Source organism: Sinohyriopsis cumingii, chromosome 6 (genome assembly GCF_028554795.1).
Source record: "Sinohyriopsis cumingii isolate HCF-2022 chromosome 6, ASM2855479v2, whole genome shotgun sequence".
Lineage (NCBI taxonomy): Eukaryota > Metazoa > Mollusca > Bivalvia > Unionida > Unionidae > Sinohyriopsis > Sinohyriopsis cumingii.
In genome coordinates, this window is record NC_142966.1 from 152,181,160 (window position 1) to 152,201,680 (window position 20,521).

The 20,521-nt window shown below is 35.7% G+C and overlaps 3 protein-coding genes across 3 annotated transcripts in view; 2 read left to right on the forward strand and 1 right to left on the reverse strand.

Moving 5' to 3' along the window:
* The window catches only part of LOC149798271 (cadherin-related tumor suppressor-like), a 204,720-nt gene extending 191,062 nt beyond the window's left edge, over positions 1–13,658 (reverse strand). The window contains exon 1 of the mRNA XM_089963405.1: positions 7,967–13,658. Coding sequence (XP_089819531.1) covers positions 7,967–13,180 — 5,214 coding nt within the window. The 5' untranslated portion in view covers positions 13,181–13,658. The remainder of the gene's footprint in view (positions 1–7,966) is intronic.
* On the forward strand, positions 455–5,705 carry LOC149798277 (uncharacterized). The gene is made up of 5 exons (XM_089963409.1): positions 455–585; positions 1,003–1,146; positions 1,618–1,758; positions 2,337–3,029; positions 3,318–5,705. Exons 2-5 carry the CDS (start codon positions 1,014–1,016, stop codon positions 5,135–5,137), a joined length of 2,787 nt encoding a protein of 928 aa, XP_089819535.1. The 5' UTR covers positions 455–585; positions 1,003–1,013; the 3' UTR covers positions 5,138–5,705.
* A 4,967-nt stretch (positions 13,659–18,625) lies between the features above and the next one.
* Positions 18,626–20,521, forward strand: part of LOC149798278 (uncharacterized) — a 62,711-nt gene continuing 60,815 nt past the window's right edge. Inside the window, exon 1 of the mRNA XM_089963417.1 lies at positions 18,626–18,743. The gene's annotated coding sequence lies outside the window, so the exon portion shown is untranslated. The remainder of the gene's footprint in view (positions 18,744–20,521) is intronic.

Here is a 20,521-nt window from a genome sequence, read left to right on the forward strand (position 1 = left end):
TGCAAACTTACCCGAAATTGCAATTAAAATGGCCGGATAAACTTTTCTCAGATAATATGCTTGCACCGTACTTCCTACAGTTAAAGAACCTTCCTTGATGCAGGTTTCTTTCAAGACAGACCAGTTGTTTTCTTGTGTCCAGTAAACAAGGATGCTGCGACTGCTTGCCATCTTTTTTTTTTTGTTGTGTGTGGGGGTTTTTGTTTCACACGTGCGGTTTATCGGCAATGCGCATGCTCAACAATTGTCCGTTTTTGTTTCTTTTATTAGTAAACAATATATAGTAGTTATTTATGAAGTTCCAAAACAAAGAAATATATTTATCTACAAACATCGTTTAATCTTAAAGAAAACAGCATCGACATTTTGCACGAAATAAAATATTATATCAACTAACCAATCGCTTGCTTACAATCTTCGCGCGCTTTCTGCGACGGAGGATGGTAACTGATAGATGTCTGCTTGGACCCGAGTCTGCGGTACCAGAAAAAATGGCAGCCTTACGAAAACAAATGTCAATGTTCTGCGACATTTATACTTCACCAACCAGTGGAAGGATACTTTGAAGGTTCAGATACAATCGGGGTATGTTAATATGTTTAAAAATAAATAACTCTTCTTCTAAACCAGTTCAGCACGGTAACTTTTATCTGTAATGGTTATATATATATATTCAAGACCAAGGTCACTGGAAGTGATGCATTGCGGGAAATTTGAGCCGCCATATTTGACTGAACTGTATATTCGAGGCAAGTTTATTTATTGTTTTGAGTTTTTATACAAAAATACACGGTGCACCACCAAAGTCAGCAAGTTCTCAAAGTATTGTTATTTTATTTGGTTAGTTAAAATTTCAGTGATTTTGTTTGATACTGAACAATTCGCTGTAAAATATCATTGTAACTTTGTAGAAAAAGGAATTTTATGCATAACTTTATAACATAATACCTCTATTCCGGTAAAATTTGAACTAGGTGCAGTAATTTCATATTTCTATTTCAGTTCAATCCAGTATGGCGACCAAACAAACCAGTTACAGTGAAATAGTTGTAAACGGTCGAAAGAAGTATCAGTGTTTGATTTGCACAAGGATAGTGGGCAGTAAACATAACATCTTACATCATTTAAGTGGAGTACACAGTTTATGTGAGTAGAAATGTTTTTACATATTTAAAAATATAAAATTTTTGGGGAAAAAATTATGTCTTAGCACATAATATATGCTATATATGGCAAATAGTTGTAATGATGGAGGTAGACCTCAGACAACTTAACACTAGCTTCCATTTGTGGCACAAGTAACAAGCAAACATTCTTACAAAATCTGAGGACTAAACCCACAATCACAGCATTGAGACTTGTCAGTCACTCTTCAGACAGTTTTTAATCACTACACCACAGAGAACTATAAAAAATACATTGAATGTATTGCATCCTTATTCAAAATTCCACTTTAGATCATGATCACAAGAAATGAAACTATTACTAAATAAAATGATGATTCATGTAAAAGCTTTGATTAGACTTGTGTATTATCACTGCCTTTCCATTTCATTTTGCCATCACTTGCTTTGTTTTGTTAAGTTGGTGTCTTAGTATTTCTCATTTTTTATATAGCTCCAGTCAAACGAATCTACAAACTGCATGTTTTTGACAAGTCAGTCAAAGTTCCTGTGCGTACAGCTTATCGATGGAAGACAAGTCAGTCAAAGGATATGGCTACACGCTGCAATGAATCTGATAATATGCCATTAGATTGTAAGTGCACAGAGTGTTGTAAAAAGCATATACCCATGATTTTAGTCATGAAATAATGCTAAATCATAAATTCTTCTTTGAAGCGGCACTAGCCAGAAGTAAAGTATATGGTAACATAAGCAAAAACTATGATTGTTTTTTATAGATCAACTTCATAATCATTAACTGATGAATATTGCCATATTTGTGATCTTGTTTAAAACAAGTTCAGATTTCACCTAAAAGTTATTTATGTCTGCCTCAATTAAGTAGTTTATTTTTAGGAAAATTTTATTTTTACAACAGCCACCAGTGGTTATCAGAATAAATTGCTGAATGAAACAATAAAAACATTATCATTTTATGAAATGAAAACAGTATCACAGACTTAGTGTATATTATTATACTGTTCATTGTTTACCCTCCCTAACATTCATATTTAAATTTATTATAACTTGCAAACTTTTCTCACTAAGGAAAATGGCTAGTTGTATTCCGAAAGTCAGACTTTAGCTCACAAAATGTTACTTTATTTTAATCCTAATGCTGAAATCATACCAAGTGTAAACAACATTGCTTAAAGTTGTCTTATTTTTCAGATGATGATAAGAATGCATCATCTTCAGAAAGAAGTCTAACCTATCCTACAGCTGGATCCTCAATAATCCCAGATGATGTAGCTGCCGATGTATGCTACACAGATAATGATACATGTAGCTCTGTATCAACATGCAATTCAAATGAAAGCGAGGTCACATCTGTACTATCAGACTCAAATGACTCTATAATATCGGAAACCTCTTCAGATGTTGAATCTTCTGATAATTTTTCTGATGTGGAGACCAGCAGTAAAGAAGATGCAAATTCATTAGGAAGAGACAGCAATGATGAAGTGAAAAAGATGCAACCACAGCCTCTCTCAGAAAATGAAGTGCAAGCCTTAAAAATTCTTTCCCTCTTTCAAAGACATAATTTAACAACCAGTGCCTGTAAAGACATTCTTCAAACTATGAAAAGTGTGTTCCCTAATTCCAAATGTGTTGATGTCCTAGACTTGGATTATATATATTCTTTAGTTGATATCCACCCAATTAAAGAAATACACTATTGTGACACATGTGACGAGGTATTTCCAAACAACTTGGATGAATTTAGATGTAGCTTGGAAAATTGTGGAGGCTTTCGTTACAAAGGAAGATTGTTGGATCAACAAAAAAAGGATCGACAACCGAGGAAAAGTTTTATACTGGCTGATACCAAAAAACAGTTGAAACATCTACTTGAGACACCAGGTATAAATAAGTTTATGCTTGTATATTTAGAATCCTTAACTGAAGAACTGTGACTACTTTTACATAGTTCTAAGGGAAAATTTATTGAGGAGCATTGCACATTTCTTGTTTGATAGGGCAATATCATGTATTGTTTGCACTTAATAAGGTTAATACCGACAAAATTAGTTAAGCAAATCTTATGTTCAAATAAGGCATATACATTAAATGTAGCTCTATTTTGTTGAAGAACAATTACCTGTAAATATAATCTTCAACTGAAGTAATTCTATTTCTTGTCTTTTCCAGGTATTTCGAAAGAAATTGAAAATTGTAAGGCAGCACTTGAGGACAGAAAAAGCTCTAGAATTTTGACAGACATAACTGATGGGTTTGCGTACAGAGATATGCTGAATGAAGATGGTTTTCTACATCATCCATACAGCTTAAGTGCCATCATCAATACAGATGGAGTAAATCTGTATTCATCCTCGAAAATAGAATTGTGGCCACTTTTTATGGCTATAAATGAGTTGAGTCCCAAAGCAAGATTTTCGAGGGATAACATGTTATTGGTTGGGATATGGCAAGGAAAGGGAAAACCCCCTTTTAAACAGTATATGGCAAGTTTCAGTGAAGAAATGAATAGTTTGTACAATGAAGGGGTTGAAGTTAATTGGGACAACAAATTAATTGTTGCAAAAGTTGCTGTTATTTGTGGTGTATTTGATCTACCAGCTAAAGCAGGTATTCTAAATATGACATATTTTAATGGGACGGAGGCATGCATTACCTGTGAAGAGCCTGGTATTGTTGTAAAACAAGGAAAAGGAACATCGCGATGTTATCCTCACAGGACTGTTGAAACACAGTATCCACTACGAAATAATCAGGAAGTTTTGCAAAACATGCAAAATGCAACAACGACAAAACGGATTAAAGGTTTTAAGGGCTTGTCTGGTCTTGCATTTCTTCAGTCCTTTGACCTGGTTAAAGGTGTAGTACCAGATTACATGCATGGGATTTTATTAGGTATAACAAATACATTATTGAGCAAATGGTTCTCACCAACACAAAGTGGTAAGAATTATTTTATTGGAAAACATATTAAAACTGTTTCCAAAAGACTTCAGAATATTCAACCTCCAATCAGTATTGAGAGATTACCCCGTGATTTGGAAAAACATTATGCAAACCTAAAAGCTACAGAATTGCAAGCATGGTTGTTGTTTTATGCACTCCCATGTTTAGATGGAATACTACCAGAAGTTTATCTGAAACATTTTGCATATCTATCAGAAGCTGTGTATATTCTTCTTGGAGACAATATATTGCCAGGACAATTGGACAGAGCAGCTGTTCTTTTTGACAAGTTTTACTCTTCCTTTGCTGATTTATATGGTCAAGGATCAAGTGGTCTCAATGTCCATAATGCTTGTATTCATTTGGTTTGGTATGTAAAGCTGTGGGGACCAATGTGGGCATGGAGCTGTTTCCCATTTGAGGATAATAATGCAATGTTGCTACAGTCTGTACATGGAACGGGTAATGTTACGAAGCAAGTAATGAAGTACAAACAAGCAGTGTCAAGTTTGCGCAGAAAGGGTGTTTATTCAGCATCAACAACACTCTGGAAAAAGACTGCTGAAGCTGCAACTTGTGATATATCAGGGAAGGTGAAATATTTTAGAGACGGTGAAGTGACAGATGAAGTTTTGGCTACATTAAATTTAGACTGTCCTATGGATTTGAGAAAGGTTGACAGAATTAGCATAGGTAGCAAACAATTCTGCTCTTCACAGTACTTGAGAATGCAGAGAAGAGTCTGTAATGTTGTGCTATATAACCAAAGCAAAATTGGACGTGTTAAATATTTTGTATACAATACATCAAATAAGACTGTACATGCAGTTTTGATAAAATATGATGCTGCAAAAACAAAACTTTCACAACTACCAGCTGGAAAACACCTGTTAGCAGTTAAAGCTATGTTGACAATAGATGTGGTACCTGCTGAAGAGTTGATCGACACTTTAGTTTACATAAATGTCAGTCCCTCTTCATCACCTGAAGCAGAAGCATATGTTGCAGTGATGCCAAACTGTCATGGACATGCCATTTTCAAATGATTCTAGCATCAGTAATGTTGACTGAATATACTTGTACTTTATGGGGACTGAATGGGATGCAAATGTCAACACTTTAAACATGTTGTACTGGTTACTTTTATGTAAAATGATAATTTACAATTATTTACTCACATCAAACTTAGAATCCATAGCCTTACTCTTATTGAATAGATCATTTTGGTTCCTCTTTAGCATGTTTGACTACAATACAAACAATACACCATCCATCGAGGAACAGCACAGACATGGAATTTTACGCACCTTTTCCCCACCTTTACAACAATCCTAATTGAAGTTTTTTTTACTTTTGGAAGGAAATTAAAGGTCTTTATCACAATTTTTGCCCAAAAGTAACAAAATTTCACTTAGGTAAAGATGAAAATGAGATGCACACAAATCCAAAACTTGGCTGGGCTGTTCCTTGATAACAAGTCTAAAAAGTATATACAGAATAATTAGGCCATGTACTGAAACATGAATATATTTAGAATAATACATAATGTATTTAAGAATATGGTACAATGCACTTCCAGTGTGTTCATTTGGACATAATTTGTTGTGAAATAGGTTGATGTATGTAAGCTTGTACTGCTAATCTTCAATCACATTTAATTTCAACAGATTAAATCACATTTTGCAGATATCTTCAATTCTTGGAACTTAAAAAATTAGTTACTATTTTGTTCATCGCCTTTTTTAAGAAAATGCAATCAAAATTCTCAAATTTAATTCTTCATAAACTGGATTGCTTCAAGGACAGTTGATGAACTACAAGTATGCATAACAAGTTTCTAAAATTGTAATTTGTTTGCCTATTTGGTTCAGTACTTAACAGTTCATGTACTATTATAAGTTCAAGAACTTAAATTTCATGAACTGATATTCATGAACAGTTCATGAACTAAGGAAAAGTTCAAGAACTTTAATTTCATGAACAGTTTGTGAATTTGGAGGAAAAGTTAAAGAACTTGAATTTCATGAACTGATGTTCATGAACAGTTCATGAACTCAGGGGAAAAGTTCAAGAACTTGAATTTCATGAACTGATGTTCATGAACAGTTCATGAACTCTAAAGAAAAGTTCAAGAACTTGAATTTCATGAACTGATGTTCATGAACAGTTCATGAATTAATTTGACTTTTCACAACCAGTTCATGAACAGTTCATGAAGTTCATGAAGCGTTCATGAACTTAAGAACTTTTTTTCGCTGGGGGTCTGGCATGCAAATTTCATCCGGCAATGGACACTTTACTAGCAAACACACACATACACACACTCACTACCGAACTAAATTTATTGACAGAGGTAAGACACCATTATCTATCACAATGTACAAGATTTTACTAATCCTGGCCTGTTATGTAACAATGATGTCCAATTAAGCAGCACATAATATAGACTTAGATTTGGTTCCACATATGGCTGCATTGTTCACACTTGTCTTCTGTATAAAATCACATTTCTCAATCTCCGTGTTTAAAGTCTAATAAATTGTTCAACTATTCAATACAGTATTTACTCAATTATATGTTAAATCCAACTTCAAACTGCACAGACCAAGATCTGCCATCACATAACATTTCAGCAGATCTGGATCTGTGCATTTTGTTAGGAGGAATCAGTAGAACAAACAAAATAGACCCTGATCAGCAGGCGCTTTATGCTATGGGAGATCAGAATCTTTGTTGCTTGCATTTTGGCTCGACTTATAAAAGAATACATCATATGTCATGTATTTGCATATGAGCAGATTAATACAGTCCAGATAATGGTATACATTCAATGATACTTTCCAGCATTTCTGTCTACAGCAGCTCTGCATTTTCTCTCACATTATGTTGGCTCAGTGGTTAAGGTAATGGATTTGTGACCAAAAGGGTGTAGGTTTGACCACCAGAGCAGCCCAGATCAGCTACCATTGTGTGCCCTTGAGCAACACACAAATTTACTATGGCAAGAGATAACATTCGAAGTGTTGCCATGCCAACAAAAAACAACATACCCCTACCTTCTGTATTAATAATGTACATTAAATATAATGAATGACCTATGAATCCATCTGTCAAGTTCTGTGTGACAATACAGACTTTGCCACATCTTGGATTTTGGTAAACATTTATAGATATTCTGCAATTCTAGAAAATCAACAAGAAATTAGGCAGAAATAGCACCAAATTAAGCTAAATTTTACAAACATCTTATATATATATATATATATATATATATATATATATATATATATATATACTTTGTAAACCAAAACAAATGAATGCTCCAAGATTTAATGGGGATGGAAAAATTGACCAATATTTGCAGCTGTGGAGAAGCTAAAATTTTCTAGAACAAGTAAAACGTATGTTACCTGCACAAGATTGTTTTTAAACAACAAAAGATGTGACACAAGAAAGAAAGAAAAAAAATGATTTGCTTGTAACATTTCAATAATCACCAAGTCTGAGCCAGAAGAAATATCTGGGATTTTAAATTCCTAAATTCAGAATCCTATTGACAAATTTGGTGAAACGCAACACTTTATGTGTATTTCTCATCACAAACACCTTAACACACACCAGATCTATTCTAGAAATTAACATCTGCAGAGAAATCCTTCAAATCATGTTTTCTTCTTTTTATAAATTGGGTGAATTTTCTGAGTATAGATGTGAATTGATGAGAAATAAAATTAGGACTTAAAAATATATTGCATGAAAATGTAAAATTCTGTTAATTTTTTTTTTTATTTTTTTTTATTAGCATAAATCTTGCAAACACACTTCCTGGAAAAGACCCTGATTACAAACTTAAGTATGAAAAGTTGAAAACTTACTTGGATCTTCGTAGTCCGTGAAACAGTAGTATCCAAGGCATGAATTTCCACCCGGAATTTTCCACCCATTGTTTCACGATCCAGAACCACATTGGTGTATAACTTTCCACTTGCTGGTTCCACCTCAAAGTAGCTTTCAACTTGTTCACCAGTGTCATAGAGAGTGATGTTGGTTACATAATATTCCACTGCATTACCACTCAGCGATGTAGCCTTGACAGTTAGAATTTCTCTGCCTTTGGCCGAGTTTTCATCAATATTTCCAGTATAAGATACATTCAAAAACACTGGTCCGTTCTGAGAATCAGCAGAAATTATGACCCTAAACTGCTTAATGGTCTCTCGTGGGTATGGACCTCTATCTTGTGCTCTGACACTTACATTGAAAGTTGTAGGAATCTGTGATAATGTTTTAACAAGATAAAGCCGACCAGAACTACTTTCTAAGGAAAAGAGGTCAGAGTAAAGGCCAGGTTCAAGCGTCATGGAAACTGTTCCATTCTTGCCTCTATCGGGGTCACTAGCCTCGATTACAGTGATGTAAGTATTTCTTGGTGTATTAGCTGGAATGATGATAGAACTGAAGGAAATAAATGTGGGTGAATTGTTATTTATGTCATCCACAAAAATCGTCACAACAGTTTCTGCAGAGAGCCTGGAATTAGTTTGGTTAGCTTGATCAGTGGCAACGACAGTAATGTTAATCAAATCAAAATCTTTTGCATCTATTGGTGAATCGATGTAGAGCAACCCAGTGTTAGGAAGTATTTTGAAGAAGTTTCCTGGTTCTTGATGTAAGATTGTGTATCGAATCACTTGATTTTCAGCACTATCAGCATCAACTGCTGTAGCATAAATGTCCGGGATCTGGCTTGACCCTTCTTGAATATGAGCAAATATTGGCACTTTCTGGAACACTGGTGGATTATCATTAACATCTCGAATAATGATTCTGAATTTGGTATAGGAAGACAAAGGTGGTATGCCTGAATCGATTGCAGTTACATTCAGTTTATACTCTTTCTTTTTCTCATAATCCAACTTTTTTAGTAAAAACATTTTGCCTGTGTGTTTATCAATACCGAAGGTTCCATCATCGTCAGTCCCAGATATAAAATAAGTGATGGCTGCATTTAAACCCAAATCAATGTCTGTGGCAAAGAACTGGGCAATGCTTTTCCCTGGTGCCATATCTTCTAGCACTTCAGCCTCAAAGGCAGACTGATCAAATGTCGGCTCATTGTCATTGACATCAAGAACTGTTATGTTTACAATTGTTGTGGCACTGTTTTGGATAGGAAAACCAGAGTCTGTGGCCATTATACTAAGGGTGTAGTGATCTTCGGTTTCACGATCAAGAAGTCCTTGCTTTCGTGATAGTTGTCCAGTGTAAGAATTGATTTCGAATTTGTCATCTGTATTACCGTTCACAATCCTGTAGGACAACAATGCATTGATTCCAATGTCCTTATCATAAGCACGAATTTCTGCAATGGATGTAAACATGGCAGCATCTTCTGATACAGAAACGTCATAAGCTGTTTTATTGAATTGCGGAGAGTTATCATTAACATCTATAATGTTGACTTTAACAGACGTCACTGCCTGGAGTCGCTTTATGCCATTGTCTTTTGCAATGACATCAAATATAATGTAATTTCTACCTGTTGTTTCAAATAAAAGCTCACGATCAAACTGCTTCGCTGTAAATATTTCTCCTGTCTCAACATCTATGCTGAAATCATTTTGAGCAGAACTAAGAAAGTATGAAATTTTTCCATTACGCCCCATGTCTGCATCACTTGCATTCACTCTACCTACATATGTTTTCAATGGGGCATTTTCATTCACAGACATATTGTAGGCTGCATTAAAGAAAACTGGCTTGTTGTCATTTTCATCCATAATATAAATAGTAACATTGCACTCTGAACTACGTGGAGGTACACCCTTATCTGTTGCAAGCACTGTTATCTTGTAAAGGTCTTTTGTTTCTCGATTTAGCTCTTTTGCAATGTACAGGAAACCATCAGGAAAGATGCCAAATGCTCGATCCTCATTTCCACGAGTAATGTTGTAAAACACCTCAGCATTTTTACCTACATCTCCATCATATGCCTTGAGTTCATAAAATTTGTCATTCACGGGATGGGATTCGATCAAGGAGGTTTCAAAGGTACTGCGAGCAAAAGTGGGTGTGTGATCATTGACATCTTGAAAATGAAGGATGACAGTCTGAGTTGCCGATAGCTGTGGTGTACCTGAGTCACGTGCTGTCACTATCACTTGAACCAACATACTTGTCAATAATTTGACTGGTTTTTTTAAGGACAGCAATCCAGTGTCACTTTCCATAGCAAACATATCGCCTGGATTGGTCTGAAGTGTATATGTCACTCTTGCATTTACACCTTCATCTTTATCAACTGCAACTGTTCGCACAATTCCATGACCAACTGGCCAATTTTCAATAAGGTCTGCATTTAGTGATGAAGTAGTAAACACTGGTGGATTGTCATTGGCATCATTTATTTTTATTGTGACCAATGTCGAATTGAATTGTGTGGAAGTACTTGCTGTTATCTTCAATTTAAACACACTTGTCCCTTCTCTATCGATCTTTTTGGCCCGCACAATCCAGCCACTTGCATTTATAGAGAAAACACCATTAGGGTCACCATCAGTGATTGCAAATGAAAGAAGAACATTACTTGGAGAGGTAACTGCTGTAACCTGGTAGACTGGTGTACCAATAGCTGGTAGCTGATTATCTGCATCTTCAGTGATGCTGCGTTCCACTGACTCCTCTGAAAAATGGGGAACCACATCTCCTGGTAAAGTCACTACAATTTCAACTGTTGCTGAATTGGAAGCACGAAGACCAGGCTTGTCTTGTGCTATGATGCCTAAAGAGTACCTAGACTGTACAATCCTGTTCAGAGCATTTATTGTGGATATCCAACCAGTTGCAGAATCAATAGAAAACTTGTTGGCATCCATCCCCACCATACTGTATATCACCTGGCCATTTTCACCCGCATCTCTGTCCACAGCAGTCACTTGCACTAACTTGACAGGACCTGCCTGGCCACTGTCCACGCTAGCAAAGTATAGTGTTGGATAAAACTGTGGCGACTCATCATTAACATCCAAGACTTCCAAATGCACTGTAGCCATGGACATTAGCGGCATAATTGCTCTATCTCTAGCAATTATTGTGAAACTATATTCAGAAATCAACTCACGATCTAAGACAGTTGCTGTTGTTACACGGCCACTACTGGAGTCAATGTTGAAGGTTGATGGGTATTTCTGAGCAACATCAGAGTTAAATTCATACACAACGGTACCATTTATACCTGAATCGTTGTCTTGAGCTGAGGCAATAATTACTAATGAACCACTTGGCAAGCCTTCTTTAATTGTTATATTAAAGTATTCTTTTTCAAACTGTGGAGCCATATCGTTTTCATCCAAAATAAAAACTGATAACATTGTGTAGTTATACAATGGTTTTAGGGCACCATCGTGGACAGAGATGTTCATCACAAACTGTGATCTAGCTTCGTACTCCAACTTCGCTTGCGTTGTCACAAGACCGGTTTCTTCATTAATGTGGAACCAGTTAAGTTCATTCCCAATCAAGATTGTGTAGGTCAATTTTGCATTGTCTCCCGAGTCCAAATCTGAAGCTAGGCAGCTTGCCACAAAACTTCCAACAGGTGTAAGTTCACTCAGAGTTACAGTGTATGTGCTGAACTGAAACCCTGGTGTATGGTCGTTAACATCATTTATGTAGATCACGATGCTTTTGAGGGTCTTGCGTGGTGGACTGCCCTGATCTGCGGCCTCTATTGTTAAGTTGTATAAATAGTTTTGCTCTCGATCTAGCAAGTTATTACCACTAACCTGTAAGATATTGGATTGATAACCATTGAAAGATATCAATACAAAGTGTCTAAGGTCATTACCAGAAATAATTTGAACAATGGAAATTTTTCCATAAACTCCCACATCTTGGTCCTCTGCAGTAATTGTTGCTACGATGTCTCCTTTTCTTGCATCTTCATTCACCAGGGAATATTGTGTATTTCCATCAGGTTTATACTCCACCGTAATTGTTGGATCATGGTTATTTCTATCAATCACTGTTACATAAACAAAGGCACGACCAGTGTATTGCGGAATGCCCCTATCTTTTGCTTCAATAGTCAGAAGACAACTGTTAGGATTGCAACTGGCAGATGGTATACCACAATAACGAACACAATACAAGGGTTCTTTTGCTGTAAATATTTCACCTGTCCTCTCATCAATTCGAAACTGTGTAGTGACTGTATTTTCTTCTAGAAAATTGTACGTTACATCACCATTTCTTCCCAGATCACGATCAGATGCTATAACTCTTATAACAAACGTTCCTAATGGGTCTGTTTCATTCACTGTAGAAAAATATTCGCTGGGGTCAAAAATGGGTGGGTTGTCATTAGCATCTTGAATAGTGATGTTAATTTGCAACTGCCCTGTTAGTGGTGGCACACCTTTGTCACGGGCAGCAATAATGAACTCATAGTAATCTTTAGTTTCTCGATCAAGCTCTCCAGTGGTCTGGATGAAAAGGACCTGCCCATACACATCAGGATCATAAAGCAGCTTAAAGGGACCTTTCCCTGATATGAATGTGTAATTTGCTATTTCTTGATTGATTCCAGCATCAGAATCTGATGCTGTAGGAACAAATTCTTTAAAACCAATGTGCGAAGATTCAACAATATCAATCAATATGGAAGGACTGGGAAAAACTGGTGCATTGTCATTTTCATCCAAAATTTGAACCGATACTTCAATTGGATAGGATTGTTTGGAGATATCAGTACTTCTTCCGATAATCAGCATGTGGAAAGTATCCTGTGAAACATTCAGCGACTCTCGATCAAGTCTGATTTTTGAGAAAATTCCACCAGTGCTTGGATTTATTCTGAATTCTTTTGTGCCCAATGCACCATCATTTAAGCTATAAGTATAAGAAAATCTTGTATCAATACTGCCAACAAATGTTTCTGGGTCTTTGTTTTCAGAAATAGTGAAAAACTTGCTTTCACCAGGTCCTTGCCCTTGAGAAAATTTTATGAAAAACTGCATGAACAACAAGATTATGATATGGTACAGCGTTCTGGATGCCGAAATACATAATTTCGCTCTTACACCTGCCATTTTCTCCTGCCCAATACATCAAAAGATGCCGGCTCCTTCAGGTTGCAACACCACTCACACCTGTACAAAACACTTCCACACCGAACTAACGTTCCAAGGTTCCAATACTAGTCATTTCTTCTCTGTTCGATTTCATCTCATTAACGATATAAACCAAACAAGAAATTTAAGAACAGTAGCAAGAGCTCAACTTGAGCACAGTCTTTCTAACACTTAAATACAAAACTATAGTGGTCCCCGCGATCGCTATTAAACTGCATTGACACAAAATACGATGAATCACGTTACCTGGGTCCAAGACATTTCCGCATCTTCTTCAAACTTCCACAACTTTGGAATAAGTATCTCTCAGACTCCCAGAAAAATCTAAGGTGCCGGTACAAATATATTTCATCTGTTCGCCATTTTTGCTTAGTTACACTTATTCTCTTCAAATAGTTGATTACACAGTAACTCGCACTAAGTCAATCCTCTATCACTTACCCTCGTCGCTGTTTGCAATTGAATTGGTATAGCTCGCCTCGTGACGTCACTAAGCACGCCTAATACTTTGATTGACAGCTATTCACACTGGATCGAAGGTAGTTGCTACCGAGGGGTCGAATCAAAGTCTCTTTTAACGAATAAGTTATTTGGGAACCTTAGTTTATAATCTACGTATACATACTGCACCATCCATGTCAAGCGTTACGTTCTGTTCCACGACTGTCCATGTTAAGAAAAGCGTGAAAGCGAAATAATAGGAAAGCAAAAGTAGTATGACTGTAAGAAACAAAGACGGATCTTTCAGATTTTTTATTATCCTTGATTTGGTCTCGTGTTTAAATTGTGTACATGCTATCAATTTAAAAAAGCAAAGTATAATGTTCTTTATTTTTAAATATTTTTCATTGAGTATCTAAATTATCTCCAAAATCAATAAGATATTCTATCATTTGGATTCAAAACTTGTATATCTTATAATCCTAAAAGGAATTAGATGACCACGTAAACGATTTGTGTTGTATACAACGGATTTTCCTCTGTGTGTGTGTGTGTGAGAGAGAGAGAGAGAGAGAGAGAGATGTCGGGATGTCTAAATTCGGGAGACAGTGTAAGAAGCAAACAAGCCTACAAGATTTACTTCCCTTTTCTCTCTCTCTCTCTCTCTCTCTCTCTCTCTCTCTCTCTCTCTCTCTCTTCGTAATGAACAAACATAAGAGATTAATTTCCCTTACTTTGTCATTATTTATTATTTATTTACCTATCAAACGACTTTTGTTTCTTTAATTTTTTTATTGAATTGAGCATTAGAAATAATACAATTTTAGGAACGTAATTTAGGAATTTTACATTTTTGTCTCCGTTCAGAGTAAGGTAAATTATTGTACAGCGTTTATTGTTTTCATAATTACACACCATTTTCGCAAAAAGATGTCAAATCTTACTACAAATTATCAGGTGTTTTCTCCAGAGACCGTGCAAAAGAGTGATGTTAATATCGCCTGGACAGAAGAAAATTAAGCAAATAAAAAGCTCATGTGACAATCGGACTGTATTTATGACCTTCAGTTTGTTGCGGGATAAAATGAGGCCGGTCTTAGAAGTTTGTATAGAGGCGATTTATTCATTAAATAAAAAAAAAAAAAAAAAAAAAAAAAAAAAAAAAAAAAACTGTTTAATAGAGAGAAAAATCGTTACTTAGTGAATTTGTCTAAGTTAGAAACGGAAAAATCATAGCTTATTCAGCCGTGAAAATATTGCAGGTTTCCGTTTTAATAATGCACAAAGGGTATGAGGGAGAGAGAGAGAGAGTGGGGAGCGGGGCTGGGCAGGGCACCAAATTAGGGGAAGTAAATCTTGTTGGCTTCTTGTGCATTTGTTTCTTTTACTGGCGCTTTAACTTAAGCATATGCTTAGCACAGATAGCATTAGTATATTGCATGTCATCGATTAACAGGACTCCCACGATAAGCAGCATAACAAGTTTATTGGGACAAGAGAATTTAACATTAGGCTGCCATCTTTCAATGTATATGGAGATATGGAGAAAAAAAAAATGATGGTCTAACAATCGGTTCAGAGGTTTTCACAGGACGGGTCTTGCGTCTTGCTAGTTGGAAATATGCGGTGTCATACGTTTCTTTTGTTTAGCGGGTAATATATTCTGATGGAGTTCGTCTGACATTTAACTGAAATGAATATTACGTCGAAGGTTTGTCGTGCGCGATGAGTCTGAATGGCCTGAAAAATAACAGTTAATTTATGTTGTGTATGTTTTTCTATTTTAACCATTTCACTGGCTGCAAATTTGTTTTAAACAAATAGATGTCTTATTTGTCTTGCTTGATAAAAATGTAAATCGATATAGTGCATCGTAACATGGGCGTGTCTGATTTACAATATGCCCGTAGTAGTGTTTGTAAACTGACTGACGTCGGCATGACCAGAGACTGAACATTTTTCGCGACTCCCTCTGGCTACCGTCTAAGTAAATGAGCCATTTTCAGTCGTTAAGCTCCTATCAATTTTTTAAAACCGATCGGGTAGAATATTTTCACTGACTTTTATCCAAAGTCAGGAGACTAGTTATAAAGAATGTGCACTGCAAGATTTTCGAAACATGGTGTTAAAATAACACATATACCCAAGTTATATTTTTTTCTGGTAAGGTAAAGTTGTGTCTATGTGTATTTTGAAAACCACAGTTCCAACATCATTTCATCTCCTGTGACACTTTAGCTGTTTGCAATTTAGTGCTCAGCAAAACATTGATTCTAACATTTTTTCTGTCAGTTAGTGAAAATCAGTTGAAACGTCATACTTTAATGTGGAGACTATGTGTTTGTGTGTTAGAGAGAGTGAGCGGGGAAGGGAAGGAAAGAGAGAGTTTAATATAGAACGGCTAGGTGTCTGCGAAAGAGAGATTGAGTCTTCATTTGAAAATATGTGCTTGTGAGTATCTTATTAAGAAAACAAAAAACAACTCAAGACACAGACACTTAAGCTTTATGATCAAATTTCCAGAATTAAATTAGAAAAACACATCACAAAAACACATCCGATCCGATAAATGAAACTCGCACATGATTGAATTGCGTGGTTACTATAACATCTTTCAGTTTTCAATCTTAGAGGAAATATTCTCATAAAATTCCACTATTTTGTTGTCATCCAGTTAAGTTTTTACATTAGGCTGGCACTTATTTTATTCATTTGTTTCTTATAAATATCTGATAGGTCAAATGTTTATTTATTTATTTATTTGCAAACTTACTAAATGCGAAGACTGAACATTTTCCAGACTCTCTTTATTGGCGGTAAAAAAAAGGAAATGAGCCAGATTCAACTGTCAACCTATTACCAGTTTTGTAACCTCTCGAGTAGCATTAACGGACCTACTTTTTCACCTATCCACCTCACTTACTACAAAAACCGTGTTTTTATCTAGATTTTGAAGATAACTCCGCGCAAAATATTACATATCAACTGTTTCTGTTTCTTTTTTAAGGCTGCATTTATCTTTATACTTTTTCTGAAACTAACGAATTTGTGGGCTGTGTAAAGTTAAGATTTCTGGTAAAATTGTTGAGATGTCCTTTCTGAGAGGGTAAGAAAACTGTCAGTTCCTTACTTGTATTCGTTTTAATTTTTACATACATGTCTTGTACCTTACCAACGTCCAGTCTAATTTTATTGAAGATTATTTATACGCGAGACCAAACCTTGACTGCAACAATTTTCTAGACTATATTTGAAAACCACTTTTCTAATATCAGTTTATTTTCGATAAATACTGGATTGAAGAAGATCGTTTTAAACTATCCATCACTCTTGACATTTTGAAGTCTCCTGTCTGAAGGAAAATGAAAATAAAATAGTAACATTCTAAAGACATTTAACAGAATAGAGAGAAGAATAAAGGATGGTTAGGTGGTTTTAACGACGCTATTAAACCAATACTCGGCTATATCATGCGGAAGAAATGGGTGTAAAGTATTTGTCCCAAGAACACATTGAGACATTCGATCTGAGCTGACAGAGGCGGGTCTCAAACCCACTACCTTCGAATTTCAAGGCTGATGCTCTATGTAGTGAACTGAAAAATGAAACGTATGCCAGGAGTTTTACCTGAAAATAATTTGCAACATACTTTTACTGGTTTCGAGTAAGCCAGTGGTTAGCATAAAAATTTCCCCTCTACTACCGCAAGCCACGCCATTTGTGTGACCATCGACACATTTCATCCACACACTCAAAAACCACTCTGGATACCGCCAGTCCATCAGCAATTACACATAAAAAAGAATACATGTTTCCTTTGACTTTGTCTAGCCATAAAGATTCTGAAAGTCGATTCCAGTTAACTTTACATGCCTTATTACCTGTGTTGAAATGTGTTACTTATTAAGGTGAAGAAATGCACACAGTTTCTAAGGAAATCAAATGACCAGTAAAGTTTATAATACAAATTGTTTTCAAGCAAGAACCTCGGCATGTGTTCTGTTCCTGCAGCTCATTGCACGAGCATCAGCCTTGTAATTCAAGGGTAGAGAGTTTGAAACCCACCCGGATCAGCTCAGATCAACAGGCTCAACGTGTTATTACTTATCAGTCATTTCCTCCTCATCCTATGATCGAATATTGTATTAATAGTGTTATGAAAATAAGCCAATCATGTTTTAGTCTTCTCTCCATTGTGATGAATAACAACATACTATTTTTTTTTCTGTCACTCCAGACAGGAGACTTCAAACTGTCGTGAATGACAAATAGTCTCAAACGATTTTCATCTTCTTCATGGCGAAAAAAAAAATCAGAAAATTTAGAGAATGCGATCGTAGGATACAAAACGGAAAGAAACAAATACAAGAAATAAACTAAATCGTGTTTCCAAAAAAGAAGAACCCACAACTTTATTATAAATCTTAACTTCATACAGCGTCCAAATTTGCAAGTTGAAATAAAATGTAGCAAATATAGATGACTTAAAAATCAGTTCATACGTAACATTGGCACTGCGTTGTTTTCAAGCTCTAGAGCAAAGAACGTGTTTGCAACAAGTGAAGTTGCTAAGATACTAACGATTGAATCTGGCTCATGCGTTTTTAGACCGTAGTCGGAGAAAGTCACGAAAAAATGTTTAGCCTATGTTTTACGTAAGCTGAATTCAGTCAGTTTGTATATATAAAAAATAATAAAAAGGTAAATGACTGCTGGCGTATCGTAGAGTTGTCAGATATAAAAAATGTTCCAGCCTTGAGCAAAAAGATAAATTGGGTGACAGTAAAACAGTGGATTTTGTTTGGTATAGACATTTCCTCTACGCTTGTAGAACAAAGATTATATTAGTCCGAATTTCCTCTGATCCTTCTCACCCCATTTTTGATAATTGGACATTTATGTTGGGGTGTCCAAATATCAAAAATGGGGTGGCAAGGGTCAGAGGAAACTCGGACTAAGATTATAGTAACCACTTAATTCAATCTTGTGCGATTTTGCAAGAACTCCAACTTATAATAGATGTGATTTTTTGTGATGTGATTTGCAATTTCATTCTTATTCTGGAAACTACACCCAAAACGTAACTGTCTGTATGTTTTAATTTGTTTTCATGTCTAAAGTATAAATATGATATTCACATAAAGATATGATTATGAGGTCTCTCTATCAGTATCTTTTCCACAGACACCCACCCGTTCTATGTTAAAATATTTCTCTCGATCGATCGGATAGATCGATCGATTGATTGATTGATTAAAACAATATTTAACTAAATGACGGTGACTTAAGTTTTAGCTTGGCGAAAAGAAATACATAATATGTCACGATAAATGAATTGACATTAGATCTTTGGTTTTTGCTCAGAACGTTACCAAAATTATAATGGGTTTCAACAGTAATATTTTCCACTACGTGTCTTTAACATCTAAGGTGGAGCACGATTTGTTTTGTAACTAATGACCTTACCTAGGATGAAACAGTTTGATTCTGCTACCCGACTGGTTACATAAAATCCGACTGGTTACATAAAACTGGAAACAAACTTAACAATTGAATCTGGCTCATTGCTTTTAGACTGTAGCCAGAGAGATTTGCGAAAATGTTCAGTTTCAGTATGCAACTTGCATAAGCTGGAGTCAGTCAGTTTACCAAAACTAACTACAGAACTTACATATCGAAGATTTGTGAGAAATGCCGGGATGAAATATATAGTTGACACTGGAATATGTTGTGGTAAAACACAACTGGGTGACATTAAAACATGGATTTATATTTTCGTTAAGTATGGATAAGATATTCTCTCTCTTTCTCTCTCTCAAACGCAAATCCATGCTACAATACATCACGTCAATGTACTTTTGTGTCAATATATTTATCAAGGAAACCCAATAGAGCAGCCACTTTTTCTGAAACAACATTTGCTACCAGTGAATTAGTTTAAACAAAAATCGCTCTTGCTAAACATACACATCATATTACAATGTTACATTTTCAGTAACTCAGACTCACCACACATAAACGGAAGACGTAATATTAATTTCATTTAGTGAGAAGACAAACTCCAGCCGATTACATTCTCCCCCCCCCCACACACACATGCAAACAAACGCACAATGTTTTACCGTTATAGTTACATCCAGACAGATTCATCCCGTGAAAACCAGTGAAACTATTCTTAGACATTATTTTCTTTCCTTATACATTTCAAGATGGCGGCATAATGTTAAATTATCCTTGTCGTTTAAACTGTCGGTCCTGTTTATCATAGAAGCACCATTAGTTGCTAATATGCCCCACTATACTTTTTATAGCCATCACTCATCTATCTGTCTATCCATCTATCTATCTATCTATCTATCTATCTATCTATCTATCTATCTATCTATCTACAGAGACAGAGAATGTACGCAGATTCTTTGACATACGAGGTGGTTAAATATTTCATTAAAAGAAAATGAGGCTTGCCTTATTTCATTTCAATCAGTAATTTATACAATGAGCGGTATATGAAAATACGGTATACATATTATGCATATATTTTTTATATGCCAAATATATGCCACATACAAATACACGTGCTTACGTTTCCAGTTGTGGACCCGGGTGTCCGAATGGTTTAAAGTGCTCGCCTTGACCGATCACTGCCATGTCACCTCTGCGTGGATCCGAGCCTTAGACTAGGCCAATGATTGTACGCGAGAAAGCTTGCCAGAAACTTCCCGTGGGTCGGTGGTTCATCTACCAGTTAGGTCTCACTGGATAGTTTCGTATTTTGACACCCCTAATTTTTAAGGAAGAAGGCATGAACCTAATTATCACAAGCCTAGCATTTATAAATTCACACATAAGCTAAATCTA